The sequence below is a fragment of the Sitophilus oryzae genome, unplaced genomic scaffold (genome assembly GCF_002938485.1).
Source record: "Sitophilus oryzae breed Bouriz unplaced genomic scaffold, Soryzae_2.0 scaffold_1436_pilon_pilon, whole genome shotgun sequence".
Classification (NCBI taxonomy): domain Eukaryota; kingdom Metazoa; phylum Arthropoda; class Insecta; order Coleoptera; family Curculionidae; genus Sitophilus; species Sitophilus oryzae.
Genome location: NW_022146100.1, coordinates 1,244,916 through 1,264,796, shown reverse-complemented (window position 1 = coordinate 1,264,796; position 19,881 = coordinate 1,244,916). Strand labels below are relative to the sequence as shown.

The 19,881-nt window shown below is 33.4% G+C and overlaps 1 protein-coding gene across 3 annotated transcripts in view; it reads left to right on the top strand.

Annotated features, from left to right (window-relative positions):
* The window catches only part of LOC115876412 (THO complex subunit 2), a 74,875-nt gene that overhangs the window by 18,672 nt on the left and 36,322 nt on the right, over positions 1 to 19,881 (top strand). For all 3 annotated transcript variants that reach the window (XM_030892188.1, XM_030892189.1, XM_030892187.1), the window contains exons 5-14: positions 79 to 212; positions 266 to 519; positions 2,655 to 2,823; positions 2,878 to 3,028; positions 3,294 to 3,454; positions 5,490 to 5,697; positions 10,872 to 11,192; positions 13,539 to 13,676; positions 17,050 to 17,167; positions 18,801 to 19,145. In XM_030892188.1, the coding sequence (XP_030748048.1) occupies positions 79 to 212; positions 266 to 519; positions 2,655 to 2,823; positions 2,878 to 3,028; positions 3,294 to 3,454; positions 5,490 to 5,697; positions 10,872 to 11,192; positions 13,539 to 13,676; positions 17,050 to 17,167; positions 18,801 to 19,145 (1,999 nt within the window). The remainder of the gene's footprint in view (positions 1 to 78; positions 213 to 265; positions 520 to 2,654; positions 2,824 to 2,877; positions 3,029 to 3,293; positions 3,455 to 5,489; positions 5,698 to 10,871; positions 11,193 to 13,538; positions 13,677 to 17,049; positions 17,168 to 18,800; positions 19,146 to 19,881) is intronic.

The following is a 19,881-nucleotide window of genomic DNA, read 5'->3' as shown; positions in this document are numbered from 1 at the left end:
ATTCGTGTCCACACTGTAAAATCTATGTCATAACATAGAATTGACAGTAATTCTAATTATTACCCATATAATTTCCAGTTACAAACAAAGAAAATTTAACTTGTTCAGAGAAGAATGTGAAGGTTTTGCCAAACTGCAAACAGAACTAAACAAAGAATTTGATAAAAGAACTCAAGCAAGTGATCTGATCGATATTGTTCATTCTTTAATAGGTATTTATTGCCGTAATTTATAGTTATTGTTGTAATAAACGATACGTTTTTAGGATGCTTTAATTTAGACCCAAATCGAGTATTAGACGTTATTTTAGAAAGTTTTGAAAATAAAACAAAAAATTCACATATATTTGTACCATTAATCAAATCGTACATGAAAGATCCAACAATAATAAGCGAAGTATTGTGTACAAAACTAGCTTTCTTAAAAAATTGTCAAGACGAAATTCCACAATCATTTTATGTATTAATTGCCCATCTTCTTCAGCATTCCCTAATTTATTTGGATGATATCTATTATAGGGTAAGTATAATAATTTCTAATATACATATACATCTACTTGAATTTATTAAATGCCGAAGTAAATTAATTATCTTAATTCTAATGATAATAATATGCTTTATAACGGTACAGCATGTCCCATATTTTCTGTTCTTGCCACGTTATTGAAAATAAAGGAAAAACGTTGGCTACTTTTTCGTGAATCTTATGATTCTGTTATAAATATTATCACAGATTAGGTATCCTATAAGTATACAGATAAAAATCTTGTCCCTAATTCGTGGTACGAAATTGTTTTTTATGACGATGTGCAAACGAGTCAAATTTCCTGTGCGCAAAAATAAACTCGCGTAAAATAACAATAAACAGCGTAATAGAGAGATATCGCTAAACCGAATAGCGTGCATGATCGTTAATAAGGCCAGGTGTTATTTCCTTTACGTGAGGTGGTATCAACTCTCTTCATTTATAGTTATCGGATCGGAAAGAATCCTGTTCGCGTCGCGTCCGCTATTTAAACTTAACCTAACTTTGAATTTAAAACTTTGAAATTGTTTTGTTTGCCAGGTATTTTAAAACTAAAGGGCTAAAGTGCTTATTTCCAGTGCTTTATTGTTCAACGTCTGCCAGTGGGTTTAGGGCAACAAGCAACAAATTCTCTTAGAAGGGCTGAGTCGTCATCTGCTGTAAACCTAAGCCTCTTTATAGATTCTTTAATATTGGAAGAGGTGGAATCCATATTTTGGGCCATATTTATTTAATTAAAACTAATCCCGGTTACTTAAATATCAAATTACCTAATAAAACTTAAGTAATAATTCAAAACAATTCAAACATAACCTAAAATAAAAGATCTCGCCCATCTCGCCGGCCGGCCCCGGTTTTCAAATACCCGCACATGCCCATTTAGGCAATTTTTAAACGTTATTTAGAAATAGCGCTTGGTGAAATTGATCCGCAAATTACGTCAGGCGGTACCGTTATTGGCGGGTGTTGCGTTAAAAATTGACTCGCGCATATCGTAAGCAGGATAAGGTACGCGTAAATACTGCATGACGCTATTCGGTTTTCCGATATCTCTCTAATAACTGTGCCGGTCAGGCGCTGTGAACAATTTTAGAGGCCATAAGTGGGCGTGCTATGTGCGCAAACCTTTGAATAAGAAGACTAAGGAAGGAGCATATCAAAAATCTTAGGTACACCGCGATGGGCCTCAAATATGGCCGACTTAAATTCTGGTTTATCAGTGTCGTTCTAATTTTATTTAAAAAATGTAAAACTATGATGTAGGGTAGACGTGGGGTAGACTCAATAATTTGTTGTTTTATTTTACGTTGTGAATAAATGTTGGTAGTTATTAAAATTGTTATAAAAATATATAATTCTAATAAAAATAGATAAGTTATAATAAGTATTTATTAACACAAACATCCGATACGCTACTGAAGCAGGTAAGTCAAATTAACGTATCTAAATTCTTTGACATCTAATCTTTGACAAGTAATAAATAAAAGCTAAAATGCAAGAAAAATATATAATTTAGTTAATTTAAGTGAATTTCATAAATGATCGGTTTACTACACGTATGTATATTATATAGTCACTTACTAGCGAAAAGTTGTTCCATTATTTCACTCAATATTTGCCGAGATCTACCGCACGCCTACGATAGTGTCACTGTTAATTTAAGTTCTGCCACAATTTCCATCTAGATTTACTACCTTTATACAACTATCAGTAGTAGAATAAATAATAAATAACATAAAATAAGCTCCGTAAAGACTGACAAATCCACAAAATTTCAAATCAAATTCAAATGTGTCAAATGAATCATCAAACAGAACTGTCAAGGATCCCCACCCTAGAGAGCTTTTATGGTGGCTTTTCCGCCCACCATGCATGAATACATGGATAGCATTATGCTCCTTCCTTAGTCTTCTTATTCAAAGGCGCAAACTAGTAACCTAAATAGTGCCCGATTCCGAAAATTGGAACCACGAAAAACAATAAAGAAAAAACAAAGTTTATAATCTGTATAATCTGTGATATTATCATACGCAGTTTTAGATATTATCTAATTCATTACCAACTATTAGCATTTGCTAAATTAAAAATTTAAAATATTTCAATCATTTTTTTAATTTAATATTTTTTAGTTAACACCGGACGATAAGAGCATACAAAAAGATTATGAAACTTCGTTAAAATGTGCAAAAGAATATGTTAGAAAACTGCAAATAATTTCGATTAACAATAAAGAGAAAGAAGACGATAAAGATGAACCGGAAATTGTGGAAGACAACTATACCAATAACCAGAAGCTAGGTAAGCGTAATCGAATATTTTAATAATTGAAATATAAAAAACGATCAATTTTAGGTCTTTGTGAAGCATTATTACTTATCGGCGACTGGAAAACAGCCGATACTTTAATAAAAAGATTACCTGAACATTATGCAGTTGGTTTTAAACCTATAGCATTGGCATTATGTAGACTTTTACATATAATTATTGAACCTCTCTATAGCAAGTATGTATTAGTATATTTATGCGTTGCAAATTGTTTTTTCGCGCAACTGGTTTCTAACGTTTTTTAGGATCTAATTTAGATACAAATTTGCATTTTTGTTTGGTTAAGCAAATTTGTTTTAGGAGTAAAAAACCATTGTTAATTTTTTGGGGGTAGAGATTACTTTGATTCCGGTGATACGTTTATGCCTTGAGTCTATATGAAAATTTTAAATATGAATACCTTAAAGATAAGATAATATAATGTATGTATGTGCTTATTTTAGGTATTGTATTCTTGGACCGAAAATTCAACGCAAACCAATTTTACCACATGAAAATCCTTTGGCGCCCAGTCCTGTTGAAATTTTCGACGATCTCAAAGACAATTTTTTTCCAATGGTTGCAACGTTGGGGTCTTCATTACACTACGATCCAGTTTTACTCAGTAAGGCTCTTTTTCATAATTGTTAATAGCCTAATAACTTGAGATAAGAAAATAACGAAATGAAACTTTTGGCGCAATTAGTTTCTATTTGACGAGTAGGTGATGAATAGTAGTCCTACTCATAAATTGTAAATGCAAGACCACTATCCCACCATCGCATCGCCCGCCGGTCGTTCCGTAGCTCGCAGCGTTGCCGATGCTACTTCGCCGTGTCCGTCGCCATGTTGCCATTTTCCTTCGCCTCGGAAAAATCACTGTTTACAATATCGTGGCAACTATAGTCTGTGAAACGAATAACTTTGAATTTGACAGTTCTCGCGGGTTTTTCTAGTGTTAATTTTATTAGGTTAGGCAACTTGGCGGCCATGCTGACGCAATGCCGTCTCTAATAGAACAGCCGCGAGCGAGATTTATGACGTCACGCTAGTTAGATAGGTACTACCGATTAATAAATATGTTGTAGAATACATGGAAAACATAGTTATTCCTCCTATTTTTGGTTTGTATTTTAAAAATGATATAGTTTACATGAAATATATGTAATATACAGTTAATAAATACAATATTTTGGCAAATAAACTATGAACCATACAGATGCAACAAATCTTTTACAATATACAAATAATGAATAGGTACATAAGGTAATGGGTAAAATGTAAAACATATTTTAAATTTTGGAGTTTGAAAATCGATCTAATTTAACAAAAAAAACATTCACTATCTACTAATAGTGATGTATTATTATTTGCATTCACAAAATTTATATGTATATTTTGCAAGTATCAATGTACGAAAAATTATATTTGCAAATATTACAATATCATAGAAAAAAAGGAGTCAGCGATGGCTACGAAATAAAGATCGTCATTTTATATGTAAAATTATTCTAAAATGTTTGATTTTCTTGGGATTTAGGTTCGGTGAAAACGCTAATTAAGTTTTCATTTGGGTTTTTATTATTTTTTTTGGTTTAAAAAACAACGTTTCGGCTAACATTATAGTCTTCATCAGTGTTGTGTCATATGAAAAAAATAGTGTCGAATATAATCCAAAAAATTACTTAATTAAATTTATTAATCCGTAGTATCTAACTAGCGTGACGTCATAAATCTCACTCCGAGGCTGTTCTATTAGAGACGGCATTGGTCTGATATTTAGAAATGTCAAAAGCTGATGAAATTTTACTTTTGATAATTATGACATTTCGTGTTGATTTTTGCAAGACGTGGAAGAACTGTCACTTGGTTTATTATCTTCCTTTTCTATTTCACGAAAGTAAAAAGAGTTACCTATCTGATTCGTTCAGGCACTCAATTTAAAGAATATCAGTAACTGTTTTGACAGAGAGATTTTATATCTGCCATGTTGATAAAAAAATAATGGTCAAAATTCAAAGTTATTCATTTTATAGACTAATAATATATAATGCAAGCTTTTAAATATTTGCAAACCCATCCCGATATAATAAATTCCGTTATAAAAAAAAGAAAAATATATTCAGAGATTCAAAAGTAAAATATATCAATTCCAAATAAAATTTTAATATGTGTATGACTATTTTAGTGAATACCATTTTGATTTTTTGATATTTATCACGGCCTACTAATAAGAAAATGATATATTTTAAATATTGCAGTAAATAATGAAAATAAATATATGGTGATGATTTATAAATATACAAGGTGTTCCATTTGAAAAAACATAACTTTAGTTCATATTTTCAAAAATAGTATTTTTGTTGTAAAACAGACTACGCCATAATATTCTACATAAAAAGTTCTATAAGAATCAGTTTTCACCTTCTCGATACCATCCGTAATAATGGAGATACGGGGGCTGTTCCAAATTGCAAAATTTTCGAAAAGACCCTGTAGTTCAGAAACGAAGAGGGCTATGAAAATTTTGTTGACAGCATCTGCCGTTTGACAAAAAAGTGGGACAGGTTTGTGCAAACCGCATCGTCCTATCTTTACTAATAACGGAGATACCGTTTCAACCAAAATGGGACACCCTGTACAATTATATTATGTTTTAGGTAAAATTGTAAGGATTTCTAAAGCTGCTCTCCGTCATATGGGACTAGAGAATGCAAGAACATCTCTAATTGTAGAAAATGCTTTATATTATGATATAATCTCTATAATCGATTTATCAATATTCCCTTCGTTATCATATCTCGAATGCAACTGCTGTGTAGCTGAAGAAGTCTGGACATTAATGAAGCTATATCCATATCAAATAAGGTAATTTAATTTTATTACTTTCTGATTATCTATAGCTGCTATAATAAAAAAAACTTGGGGATTTTGTTCAGGTAGAACGCCCAACATGCTCAAGGTAAATAACTAAAGCTAAATGATAATTTTTTTTTGCACACTGTTGCAAGATCCTGATATATTAATGAAATCCGAGATGATATCATTGTTTAATATTGATTATCCTCTAATGAGTGAGTAACAGTATTCTCACAATCATGTATTTTTTTTATTTAAAAAGTTTTACCATAGTTTAACGAAAAGAGTAGTTGCACTCTCGCAAATATTTTCTGCCAGTTTTTGCATGCTATCGAATACCGGCAGCTTGCAAAGCGTTTCAGTTGAATTCGGTCCGTCGAGCTGTGAGGTTCGAGCGTTGCGTCCGAGCACAAGGACGCATTGACAAAAAATGAGTGCCTTACTGTGCGCTGCTATTAATTGTGGAAATAATTCAAAAAATTGTTCTTTGAGTCTTTTTAGATTTCCATCGGATGTAAATCGGCAAGCTGATAGTAATTATCAATTAACATTTAATTATATTTGTTTATTTTAGAAACTGAGATATTATGTAATTAATTAAATGTTATTATTTTTTTTAGCATGTGGGCAGATTTTAAAGATAGTTTTTTAGATATACAGGTTGTCTCAAATATGCGCATGAAAATATTTTTTGGTCAGGGGATTTTCCATAAAATTTTCATTCCAATAATCATTTACGAGATAATTTATATAAATTGGTTTTTGAAACAGTTTTAAATATTTTGTACATCTAAAGTCTCCGCAAATTATTCATATTTTTTACTTGAAAGAATTTTATAATAGCATAATCTCATATAACTTTAGTGGACTGTATTTTTTTATGTTTTCTTTATTTATTTTTTATTATAAGTGGTCGTAATATAACAATATTCAAAATATTATAGACACAATATTGAGTTTATATTTGAGGGAAGAAAAGTGCCACACCTAGCTTTAAACCACCGTAAATATACAGGGTGACCCATTAGTGCGAGGAAGTTCAATATCGTCGTCGTTGTCGAAGATGTGAAAAAAGTTTTATTCGTATGTTTCAAGATTTATAAAGGGGTGTATCCTAAAATATTTTGTTATATGCAGGGTGTCACAAAAAAAGTTATGGTAAAGTTAGTTTGATTTTTTTTATTATTTTACATCATTCGATATACATTATTCTATATTGGGTATTTTTTATGGCGTCACCAAAATCGCAATATTTAAAATGGTATATCTCAATTTTTCTAAATGCGACATTCTGTATATTATTTTTCTGTCAGATGCAGAATTAAAAAGTGAACATTTTTTGATTAATTTAAAGTGTTTCTAAATTTTTACCGCTGTCGCAGATATTCGCAGTATTATATTACATATGACTCTTTCAACAGTAAATTTTTTTCAAAGCCACCTAATATGATCTTTGTCTGTCTTGTCTTGTCAAAAAATGTTTACCTTTTAATTCTACATCTGAAAGAAACATAATATACAAGGTGTTGCATTTAAAAAAAAATGAGATACTACATTTTTTAAATATTACGATTTTGGCGACGCCATAAAAAATATCCTGTATACGATAAAGTAAACTTTTCTACACGAATTTATTCCGATATCCTTCATGTTTAAGAAAACATAGCAAAGTATTAATAAAGTTATATTCACTCTAGTTTTTTACCACTTTTCGTATATAATGTTTTTAACCAAAGTCTTATTAGTAAATAAGAAATAGAATGGCAACACCGCAGTGTGCTTTAAACAAAGACAGTGTACTATAGCATAATTTTATGCTGAATCCAGTTATCTACAGAAAATTAAACTTGCTTCCAAGTCATAGAAAATCTCTGAAATATGTAGATAATAATATAAAAATATGTCATTATATATTTTTCCGCGTTTCTTCCCATCAGAAGATTTTCAGATACAGAAGAATTGTTACCTAAACGAAATGTGAAAATATTCTGTTTTCAAGCAAGTTTTTACTCAATGATCATTTTTTTATTTTATTTTATTGTGAACTCATATTTTCCTAAATACATATCTGTGAAACTATGGCGAGTGCCACGTCTATACTTTGCCTAGTTAATAGACCACGACTATACAGCTACGTCGTCGGCTACGGAGGCGAGAACAAGGTCATATAAAGTGGCAGAAAAAGAACAAAGGATTTGACAAGGAGTAAAACTACTAGTTTCCTTATACTATGGTTTTACTAATGGGAGGGCGACATGTTTCGAGACGGTGAGGTCTCGTCTTCAGGCCCAAGCTAAAATATCATAGAACAAAGTAAAAAAGTAAAAAAACTTTATAAAAACAGTGAAATACATTAAACAAGTCAAGTAATAAAAAGACAAATACAAATTACATACAGGGTGCTACAAATTCGAGGTACAAGCTATACGAATATATACATGGTTAAATTGGGGCAAAGTTGTGCAACTGCACATTCTCATGGCCACTATATTAGTCCTATCTGATAGTAGTATTAGATTTTCAAAATAGCTGATAATTTGTGAGATACAGAGACCAACTTAATTTTCTTAAATACGGTCCTACATTTTTTATTTCAGATTTTGAAAGAATTCGGTCTCCTGGATATTTTTTGTTAGAGCCATTTTCCCCTATCTACCGAAATAAAGTGGTGGGGGAAGGTTAGATCTGTTTTTATTTGAATATTAATAACTCTGGACTGGATGATCGGAATCCAATAAGCGAGGGCTCGTTTAAAAGAGCGTTTCTTACTCTATATTGAACCATATAAACAATAATAATAAGCTTTTGAACGTAAACTCTACGGGGCGTTGTCTTACGATTTAACAAATATTGCGCGTTTTTTCAAAAAAATTAAATGCAATAGTATATGTAATTTTAGCTGATAGTAAAGAGTAGTAAAAGGTTAAAAACTCAGCGAAAACCGCATCTTGATATCTTCTTTCAAACCGAAGATATTAGCAAAATTATAATAAATACCAAAAAATAAGCCCTTAATTACCTTACTTTTACAACACGGTATCAGTAGCCCTGTTGATTATGCCCATTCTAACCTAAAAATAAGATAGAAACAGTTAGTTTATTTTAAAATGGACGATATACCAGAATATCATAATATCAGATGTATTAATATCTAATAATTAAGATATTAATAATAGTGAACAAGAAACGATGATTTAGTGAAGTCATGGTAGGCTTTGGAAAAAAGTTGCTTTTGACGTAATAGTATAAACGTCAAATTGTTATTAGATCAACATTTTGATAGTCTTAGAAGCGTTTTTTATCTTTTGATTGCTTTTTCAAAATGCCCCAACAACTTCAACTACTTCAAATAATAAAGGCATTTTGAAAAAGCATTTAAAAGATAAAAAAAAACGCTGCTAAGACTATCAAAATGTTGATCTAAAAAAAAAAAATACTTATACAACGAAGTCATACCTATAGCTACCAACTCTAGAACCAACCAAGTCATTAAAAGGTTAAAATTATGTATATTGAATCAGCATTTGTTATAGTCTATAAAATGAATAACTTTGAATTTTGACCGTTATTTTTTACCAACAAATATATTGGCAAATATAAAATCCCTCTATCAAAAAAGTTACTGATATTCTTTAAATTGAGTGCCTGAACAAATCAGATAGGTAGCTCTTTTTTCTTTCGTGAAATAGAAAAGGAAAATAATAAAACAAGTGACAGTTCTTCCTCTTCTTGCAAAAATCAACACGAAATGTCATAATTGACAAAAGTAAAATGTCATCAGCTTTTGACATTTCTAAATATTAGACCAATGCCGTCTCTAATAGAACAGCCACAGAGCGAGATTTATGACGTCACGCTAGTTAGATACTACGGATTATAAATATGTTGTAGAATACATGGAAAACATAATTATTCCTCGTATTTTGGTTTGTATTTTAAAAATGATATAGTTTATAAGGAAATATACATAATATACAGTTAATAAATAAAATATAATATATACCTATTTATAGTAATAAATACTTTGGCAAATAAACTATGAACCATACAAATGCAGCAAATGTTTTACAATATACAAATAATGAATAGGTGGTACATAAGATAATGGGTAAAATGTAAAATATATATATTTTAAATTTTGGGGTTTGAAAGTCGATCTAATTTAACAAAATACATTCAATATCTACTAATAGTGATGTATTATTATTGGCATTCACAAAATTTATTTATATATTATAATGTTTACTGCAATTAATAAACTAATATAAACTTGTCAAAAGATGACCATATATTTTTTTAAATTATTATTCTTAACACAAAAACTATCTACATTGACTATGGAGTACGATTTCAGCCATATTGTAAAACATTTGCTGCGTTTGTATGGTTCATAGTTTATCTGCCAAAGTATTTATTACTATAAATAGGTATGTATATATATTGTATTTATTAACTGTATATTATGTATATTTCATCTAAACTATATCATTTTTAAAATACAAACCACAAATACGAGGAATAATTATGTTTTCCATGTATTCTACAACATATTTATTAATCCGTAGTATCTAACTAGTGTGACGTCATAAATCTCGCTCCGAGGCTGTTCTATTAGAGACGGCATTGCGTCAGCATGGCCGCAAGTTGCTAACCTAATAAAATTAACACTAGAAAAGCTCGCGGGAACTGTCAAATTAAAAGTTATTCGTTTTACAGACTATACAAGTCTGTTCAGCTTATTATTAAAACTGATTAGTGGTAGGTACAGTGATATTTTTAGTACCACAAAAATTTTTTTTATTAAAAATTACTTTAGGTGTTAATTTAAGTTAGCTTAAAATTACTTTAAGTTAGCTTACAGTAAGTTAAGCTATTTTAACTTTCTCTGCCAATTTTATAATTAAACAATTGTAATACTTTTAACTATTTGTAATTTGTATTTGTCTTTTTATACTTGACTTTTGTTTATATATTTGACAGCTGTTATGAAGTTTTTTACTTCTTTTGACTTTGTTCTATGATATTTTAGCTTAAGCCTGAACATGAGACCTCACCGTCTAGAAACATGTCGCCCCCCCCCCCTATTTGTGAAAAAAATAATACAAGATTGTGAGGATACTGCGTTTTATTCCCTCATTACTCACAGTGAGTCAATGGACGTTTGTTAATTATTTAATATTTAGGTACAGTTTATATGCAAGATGGAAGAATGAAACTTATTCATCATATCCAGATTTAATGAAGAAGCGTGGAGATTCTGAAAAGCAAATTAAAAATATAATGAAGAGAGTTAGTAAAGAAAATGTCAAACCTGTTGGAAGATTAATTGGAAAACTGACACACTGTTCCCCTGGTTTTTTATTTGACTATGTATTATTGCAGATTCAAGTTTACAATAATTTGATCAATCCAGTAGTAGATTCCTTAAAGTATTTGACTAATTTGTCGTACGATGTTTTGGGATATTGCCTAATTGAGACATTATCAAATGCAGATAAGAAAAGGTACGTATATACCGATCGGGTCATTGTAAAAGCGTGGTCTGGATTTTAACGTGTAAGACAGTCATGTAGACAGCTTAATGAAAAATCAGGTTAGGTTGCTACATTTCATCTATGCAGTATTGCCGGATTTTACATCAAAATTTGAAACAGCACAAGTAGCTGTTTACGAAAAATGTTGCATCTAGGGTTGGAACTTTATTTTTCACAATTAGTTACTCATTTTACTACAGCTGTAGATTATATTTAGCTTAGATATATTATCTTTATTTCAGTAGTATACATGAAAGTTTTTAAAATACACACACCGGAAAAATCTAGGGATATCATTTTATTAAAGTTAAAAATAAATGTTTTGAATAAACAACCACATATTTGTAGGCCGATTCTTTCTACTTCGATTGAAACGAAGTAATCACACTAGTTATTTCTAAATTTGGTATATTTGCAGAAGTGTTTGTGCATTTTTTGTCAAATGTATAAAAAGCACCTAGCATCAATTATTCGAATTTAACCTGTACTGGCTATGTTTTTATGATAACTGGCCAGAATTCACTCAAATAACTCTGTTTAGTATTAAACGACATTATGGAGCGTAGACATCTTAACAGAGACGAAATGCTAAGGGCCATGGGTATGCTCGAAGCTGGAATGCGCCAAATCGACTTAGCTAGAGCATTAAATACAACGCAAAGTGTAATATCGCGATTAAGTGCACGCTACCGTGAAAGTGGTGATGTTGCTGAAAGGCACACAGGGCGACATCGTATTACTACCCCTCAGCAAGATCATTTTTTACAATTAAATGCTCGACGCCGACCGACTCTTACAGCACCAGAGCTTAGTTTAATTCTCCAGGAAACACATAATGTAACCTTTAGTCCTGACACTGTTCGCAATAGATTAAGAGAGGTCAACTTAAGAAGCAGACGCCCCTGGAGAGCTCAACCCTTAACGAGAGGAAATCGAGAGGTACGATATTTGTGGGCTCAAGATCATGTTCAGTGGTCGAATGAACAATGGGCCAATGTTCTCTTCACGGATGAGCCACGCTTTGGAATTCATCCGGATTCGAAAAGGCTTAGAGTATGGAGAAAACCGGAAAATCTTATTCGGTTGGATCACGTTCAGGAAGTGCACCCTTATCAAGGTGGAACAGTTATGGTCTGGGGAGGAGTCCAGTTAGGCTGAAAAACCGATCTCGTTTTTCTTGAAAGGTTTCTAACAGGAATCACATATCGTGATTTAATTCTTGAGCCTGTCGTGTTACCATATGCCAATGATTTTGGGAGAAACTTCATTCTCATGCATGACAATGCACGGCCTCATACAGCCAGAGTGGTAAGTGAGTTTATCAATGCTTATCAATTAAGCATCTTACCCTGGCCGGCACAATCTCCTGACCTCAACCCCATCGAGCACGTATTGGACGCGGTCCAAAGAAGAATTTTGAGAATCGGTATGTATGCCTCGTGAAACTCGTAGGGATCTGGTTCGGGCCGTGAATGCAGCGTGGCAGGCTGTACCTCAAGAAGAGATCGACAACCTGATCAGGAGCATGGAGAGACGATGTAGGGCTGTAATAAACAGTAGAGGAGGCCATACCCTTTATTAAGTAAAAATTGTCTTATCTTTTTTTTTAATTCACAGTTTAGAATAAAAAAAAATGTGTATTTTTCTGAATTCAATAAATATCAATATAAATTTGGAAATTTCGGTAAATTTCGCATTTTTATTTCCAATACGTCCTGTAAACTATTTGTTTATTTTAATTTTATTATATCAGAAATGGAAATAATAAAACTACTGACGATGGCTGGATAAAATTGTAATATCCCTAGATTTTTCCGGTGTGTGTAGTTTAGTTTTTCAAATTTATTTAAAGCTAAGATAATAATGGGTCGACAAGAGAAGGGTCTTTGGTCGACGTTTTCTTACATGGCTACAAGTGAATCGTTATGGCAGTGTTATAAGTCGGAGAAAGAAAAATGCTAAGTTATAACCTATCCACACCATATCCCTGCCTACACACGTAAAAAGGGGCAACACTGTATGCTGCTTTTTATTTTGTCTCTGTCTATCAACCAGTCATTTATATTTATCTTTGTCGCATGCATTAAAATACAAACCACGAAGATAAATTGCCCAGGACCGTATATTTTCCGTCTTAATAAATAAATAAATAATATTTTAAATATCAATTTTTTAAATCTAAAAAAATAAAATCTTTTTAAAAAATTTCGATCTTTTTTCAAACGATAAAAATATACTAAATTAATCGAAGAAATAATCCAGTCCTGATTCCTGAAAAATTCCGTAAACCTGATATCACATTAATGCTGATTTTAGGGTGAAACATGATAGCACCTCTATTTCAACTTGGTTGCAAAGTTTATCAAGTTTTTGTGGAGCAGTTTATAAAAAATATTCAATTGAACTAACGGGTTTGTTACAGTATGTTGCCAATCAACTCAAGGCCCAAAAAAGGTATGTCTTTTTTTATTACAAATACTTTAATACAGGGTGACCCAGACTTCCAAAAAAGCTTTATATTAGGTTTTTGGTAGTGATGGGTTGTTATTTAACTATCTGTTATTTTATAACAATTATTTAGAAATAACATAACGCAACCGTTACCACTTTTAAAAAATAACAGATATAAAATAACGACACGCAGATATCGACTGTTCGTGAAACGAAGTCGGCGATGCTGCTCGAAGCAATTCCAAAAAATAACTAGTATGGATGGAAAACATGTTATTTCGACAACCATCGATACAAGCGGCGAGATATAACGGACTACGGAGTGGGGCATGCGCTACGGCGCAGCGCGGCGCGGCGTGTTGGGCTTACAACAGCTTAAAAATAATAGGATATAAAAGAAGCAGCTTTTTTGAAACAGTTGCGGGCATAACGCCTGGCGGTCGAGATAACAGGAGTGGGAAAGGAACGCTGCTGCATCGGTCGATTGTCGATGGAGGCTCGCAACGGGTTGGAGAATAACGCATCAGTTGTTTTAGCTACGTTGTTTTTTAACCTGTTACGAGCATAACAGAGCGGCGGTCGAGATAATCGGAGTGGGAAAGTAACGCTGCTGCATCGGTCGATTGTCGATGGAGGCTCGCCACGGGTTGGAGAATAACGCATCAGTTATTTTAGCTACGTTGTTTTTTAACCTGTTACGAGCATAACAGAGCGGCGGTCGAGATAATCGGAGTGGGAAAGTAACGCTGCTGCATCGGTCGATTGTCGATGGAGGCTCGCCACGGGTTGGAGAATAACGCATCAGTTGTTTTAGCTACGTTGTTTTTTAACCTGTTACGAGCATAACAGAGCGGCGGTCGAGATAATCGGAGTGGGAAAGTAACGCTGCTGCATCGGTCGATTGTCGATGGAGGCTCGCCACGGGTTGGAGAATAACGCATCAGTTATTTTAGCTACGTTGTTTTTTAACCTGTTACGAGCATAACAGAGCGGCGGTCGAGATAATCGGAGTGGGAAAGTAACGCTGCTGCATCGGTCGATTGTCGATGGAGGCTCGCAACGGGTTGGAGAATAACGCATCAGTTGTTTTAGCTACGTTGTTTTTTAACCTGTTACGAGCATAACAGAGCGGCGGTCGAGATAATCGGAGTAGGAAAGTAACGCTGCTGCATCGGTCGATTGTCGATGGAGGCTCGCAACGGGTTGGAGAATAACGCATCAGTTGTTTTAGCTACGTTGTTTTTAACCTGTTACGAGCATAACAGAGCGGCGGTCGAGATAATCGGAGTAGGAAAGTAACGCTGCTGCATCGGTCGATTGTCGATGGAGGCTCGCAACGGGTTGGAGAATAACGCATCAGTTGTTTTAGCTACGTTGTTTTTTAACCTGTTACGAGCATAACAGAGCGGCGGTCGAGATAATCGGAGTAGGAAAGTAACGCTGCTGCATCGGTCGATTGTCGATGGAGGCTCGCAACGGGTTGGAGAATAACGCATCAGTTGTTTTAGCTACGTTGTTTTTTAACCTGTTACGAGCATAACAGTGCGGCGTTCGAGATAATCGGAGTGGGAAAATAACGCTGCTGCATCGGTCGATTGTCGATGGAGGTTTGAAACAGGTTGGAAAATAACGCATCAGTTGTTTTAGATACATATTGTTTTTCAACCTGTTACGAGCATAACGGGCGGAGGTCGAGATATTATGGCGCTGTATGTTTCAGTACTTTGTTATTAAGTTTCAATATTTAGGTATTTATTTATTCTGAAAAATTTTCAGAATAATTTAAGATTTTTTAAAAATTTATACAGGGTGTTTTGAAAAATCTGGTCATTGATTAATCACGATCCTGCTTAAAGCCCTTGACGTAAAAAGCTGATTTTTGGAAAACGGATTGACTTTAGGGTTTAGAGGTTCGATAAGAAGGGATTTTTCGAAACTCAAATTCTAAGGGTGTGAAACCACCCTCAAATATTAGAATATTTTTTATTTAAAAACTGGTGAGTTTTTCGAAAAAAACTCTTAAACACGTATATTTTATTTTGTTGTTTTACATACTTTGAGATTTTTAAAAAATATATACAGGGTGTTTCATAAAATATGACCACTGAGTAATCATGATTCTGCTTAAACTGCTTGACGTTTAAAGCTGATTTTTGGCAAACGGATTGACTGTGGGGTGTAGAGGTTCGATAAGGAGGGGTTTCTCGAATCTCAAATTCCAAGAGGGTGAAAACGCCCCTCAAATATTACAATATTTGTTATTTAAAAAACGGTTAGTCTTTCGGGAAAACGCCTGGACACGCATAATTTATTTTGTTTTTTTACATATTTTGAAATTTTTTAAAAAATCATACAGGGTGTTCCAAAAAGTTGAGTAATTGATTAACCACGATTCTGCTTAAACTGCTCGACGTTTAAAGCTTATTTTTGGCACATGTGAGAAAATTTTATCCAGTTTATATGTTAATGGAAATGCTTGTTTTGCTTTATCATCACCATTACAAATTATTAATTAGACGCGAACGCAGTCGCGGGTACACGCTAGTTTAAGTGTAAAATTAATTCGAACTCTAGTGTGTAGTTGGTTTACTTATGAAGAATATACTACACATTTTCTTATATTGCTATTTTTTGACCGCAAATGGTAAAATCATAACTAAGGGCTTCTCGCCCGTCGAGTGAGATGCACCCTGTACACTGCTAGGCAATTCAGGATCTACGCAGATCGAAGGGCAGGGCGTAGGTAGATCGGAATGTATAGGTATAGACGAGTGGCGGAATTTTGGCTTTTTTTATATCTCAATTTGTAAACAGCGCTTGTTTGTAAACAACCACCGTTTTTAGAGATGTATTTTAGATAACAATCGATATTTAGAAATGTTTTGACACCCTGGAAATACTACCACCGAGCACGTCATTGTTGCAACTTGCGACTGCGTTAATACGCCTGGCGGTGACCGTCTGATACTCTTTCAGATATTTAGCAGTAAAATAAAGAAACCTGTTATTTTTAAGCTGTTCTTTTAAGCTGTTTTTTATAAATAACTGTAACAGTTTCAACTGTTATCTAAAAATAACAGTTTTGCCCATCACTAGTGTCGTAATCATGTTAATATCAGAGATTAAGACATTAGCGACCGTGGGATAATTTGCGGTGAACAGGCAGTTCTAAAAAGTTTTCGAAAAATATACAGGGAAAGAAAATAAACGATTTTCAACATCTTTTTTTGTGAAAAAAAAACCTCATAGACGTGTTCCTAGGGTCGAAATATACCAGCCCCGAAAATATTTGCACTTATTTAAGATTCGCCCTGATGATTATAGATTTGCTTAATGCACATCAATATTTTTATCAAACGGATTTGTTTCATTTCAGTCTAGACTTGCTTATTTTAAAGGAAGTTGTTCAAAAAATGGCTGGTGTTGAGCCCTCAGAAGATTCAACAATGGATCAACTTAATGCTATGGCCGGGGGAGAGTTACTGAAAGGAGAAGTAAGTATAAGTTTTCAAATTATATACACACACCGGAAAAGTCTAGGGATATTACAATTTTATCCAGCCATCGTCAGTCATTTTATTATTTGCATTTCTGATATAATAAAATTGAAATAAACAAATAGTTTACAGGACGTATTGGAAATAAAAATGCGAAATTTACCGAATTTTTCAAATTTACCTTGATTTTTATTGAACTCAAAAAAAACACATTTTTTTTAATTCTAAACTGTGAATTAAAAAAAAAGATAAAACCATTTTTACTTAATAAAGGGTATGGCCTCCTCTACTCTTCATTACAGCCCTACATCGTCTCTCCATGCTCCTGATCAGGTTGTCCATCTCTTCTTGACGTACAGCCTGCCACGCTGCATTCACGGCCCGAACCAGATCCCTACGAGTTTCACGAGGCATACCCATTCTCAAAATTCTTCTTTGGACCGCGTCCCATACGTGCTCGATGGGGTTGAGGTCAGGAGATTGTGCCGGCCAGGGTAAGATGTTTAATTGATGAGCATTGATAAACTCACTTACCACTCTGGCTGTATGAGGTCGTGCATTGTCATGCATGAGAATGAAGTTTCTCCCAAAGTCATTGGCATATGGTAACACGACAGGCTCAAGAATTAAATCACGATATGTGATTCCTGTTAGAAACCTTTCAAGAAAAACGAGATCGGTTTTTCGGCCTAACGGGACTCCTCCCCAGACCATAACTGTTCCACCTTCATAAGGGTGCACTTCCTGAACATGATCCAACCGAATAAGATTTCCCGGTTCTCTCCATACCCTAAGCCTTCTCAAATCCGGATGAATTCCAAAGCGTGACTCATCCGTGAAGAGAACATTGGCCCATTGTTCATTCGACCACTGAACATGATCTTGAGCCCACAAATATCGTACCTCTCGATTTCTTCTCGTTAAGGGTTGAGATCTGCAAGGGCGTCTGCTTCTTAAGTTGACCTCTCTTAATCTATTGCAAACAGTATGAGGACTAACGGTTACATTATGTGTTTCCTGGAGAATTAAACTAAGCTCTGGTGCTGTAAGAGTCGGTCGGCGTCGAGCATTTAATTGTAAAAAATGATCTTGCTGAGGGGTAGTAATACGATGTCGCCCTGTGTGCCTTTCAGCAACATCACCACTTTCACGGTAGCGTGCACGTAATCGCGATATTACACTTTGCGTTGTATTTAATGCTCTAGCTACGTCGATTTGGCGCATTCCAGCTTCGAGCATCCCATGGCCCCTAGATTTCGTCTCTGTTAAGATGTCTACGCTCCATAATGTTGTTTAATACTAAACAGAGTTATTTGAATGAATTCTGGCCAGTTATCATAAAAACATAGCCAGTACAGGTTAAATTCGAACAATTGATGCTAGGTGCTTTTTATACATTTGACAAAAAATGCACAAACACTTCTGCAAATATCCCAAATTTAGAAATAACTAGTGTGACTACTTCGTTTCAATCGAAGTAGAAAGAATCGGCCTACAAATATGTGGTTGTTTATTCAAAACATTTATTTTTAACTTTAATAAAATGATATCCCTAGATTTTTCCGGTGTGTGTATTTTGTTTTCTTTTTTTTTATATATAGATGTATTTAAAATTGAAACAAATTTTTAGGCTGGCTATTTTAGTCAGATTCGAAACACAAAAAAGTCTTCGTTGCGTCTAAAGGAATCTCTGTCCGAAAACGACTTGGCCGTCGCTCTGTGCTTGCTCATGGCGCAGCAGAATTATTGTGTAGTTTATAAAGAAACTCAGAAAAGTCATCTAAAACTGGTTGGGAAGTTATCTGATCAGTGTCAAGATACACTTGTTCAGTTCGGAACATTTCTTGGTTCTACATTGTCAGTAGATGAATATGTGAATAAATTACCGAGTGTGCAAAGTATGTTGTTAGATTATCATATTCCTACTGAAGTTGCATTTTTTCTGGCGAGGCCTATGTTTAACCATGCAATTAATGTAAGTATTCAAATATGTTTTTATCTTTGAATCAAAGGTTTTTATAAATAGAAAAATCAGCAGTACAAATGTAAAGGGTCCGGCAATAACTCGTTTTTTAAGCTCAGACCTAAAGCATGCATTACAATGTATTTCGGGAAAATAATTAAACCTCTACAGGGTGGCTCAAAAAAGTGTGAGTGGATCAGGATTATTTTTTTTTAAATGGAACACCCTATATATTATTGCATTTTTGGCTTTCTTTCTGATCACTTAACATAATCCTAATAAGATATTATTAAATATGTTTTGATGATAGTTTCTGAGATATTAAATAAAAAAGGCATATTTTTTGATATTTTTTTAAAAAAATTACTATATAACGGTATGGAGGCCATAGACATTTTGATTTGCCAGGATTGGTGTGATTGACTATGTATTACAGTGTCTGTGGTAGTGGGTTTTCTGTAAATATCAAATTGTAATCTATTAGACTGTTTTATAATTGTAAAATCAAGAAAATTGATGGTATTAATACCTTTTTCAATAGTAAATTGTATTCTCGGGTTAATTGAATTTAATAATGTTAAAATTAAAATTTAATAATGTTAAAAAGGGTGACATTTTGATTTGCCAATCCTGGCAAATCAAAATGTCACCCTTTCATAGTTTAATTCATAGATTAGTAATGTTTCCACTGAGCCCAGAGAATTTTAAAAAAGAGTTAAATATTATTAAACAAATCGCCATCAACAAT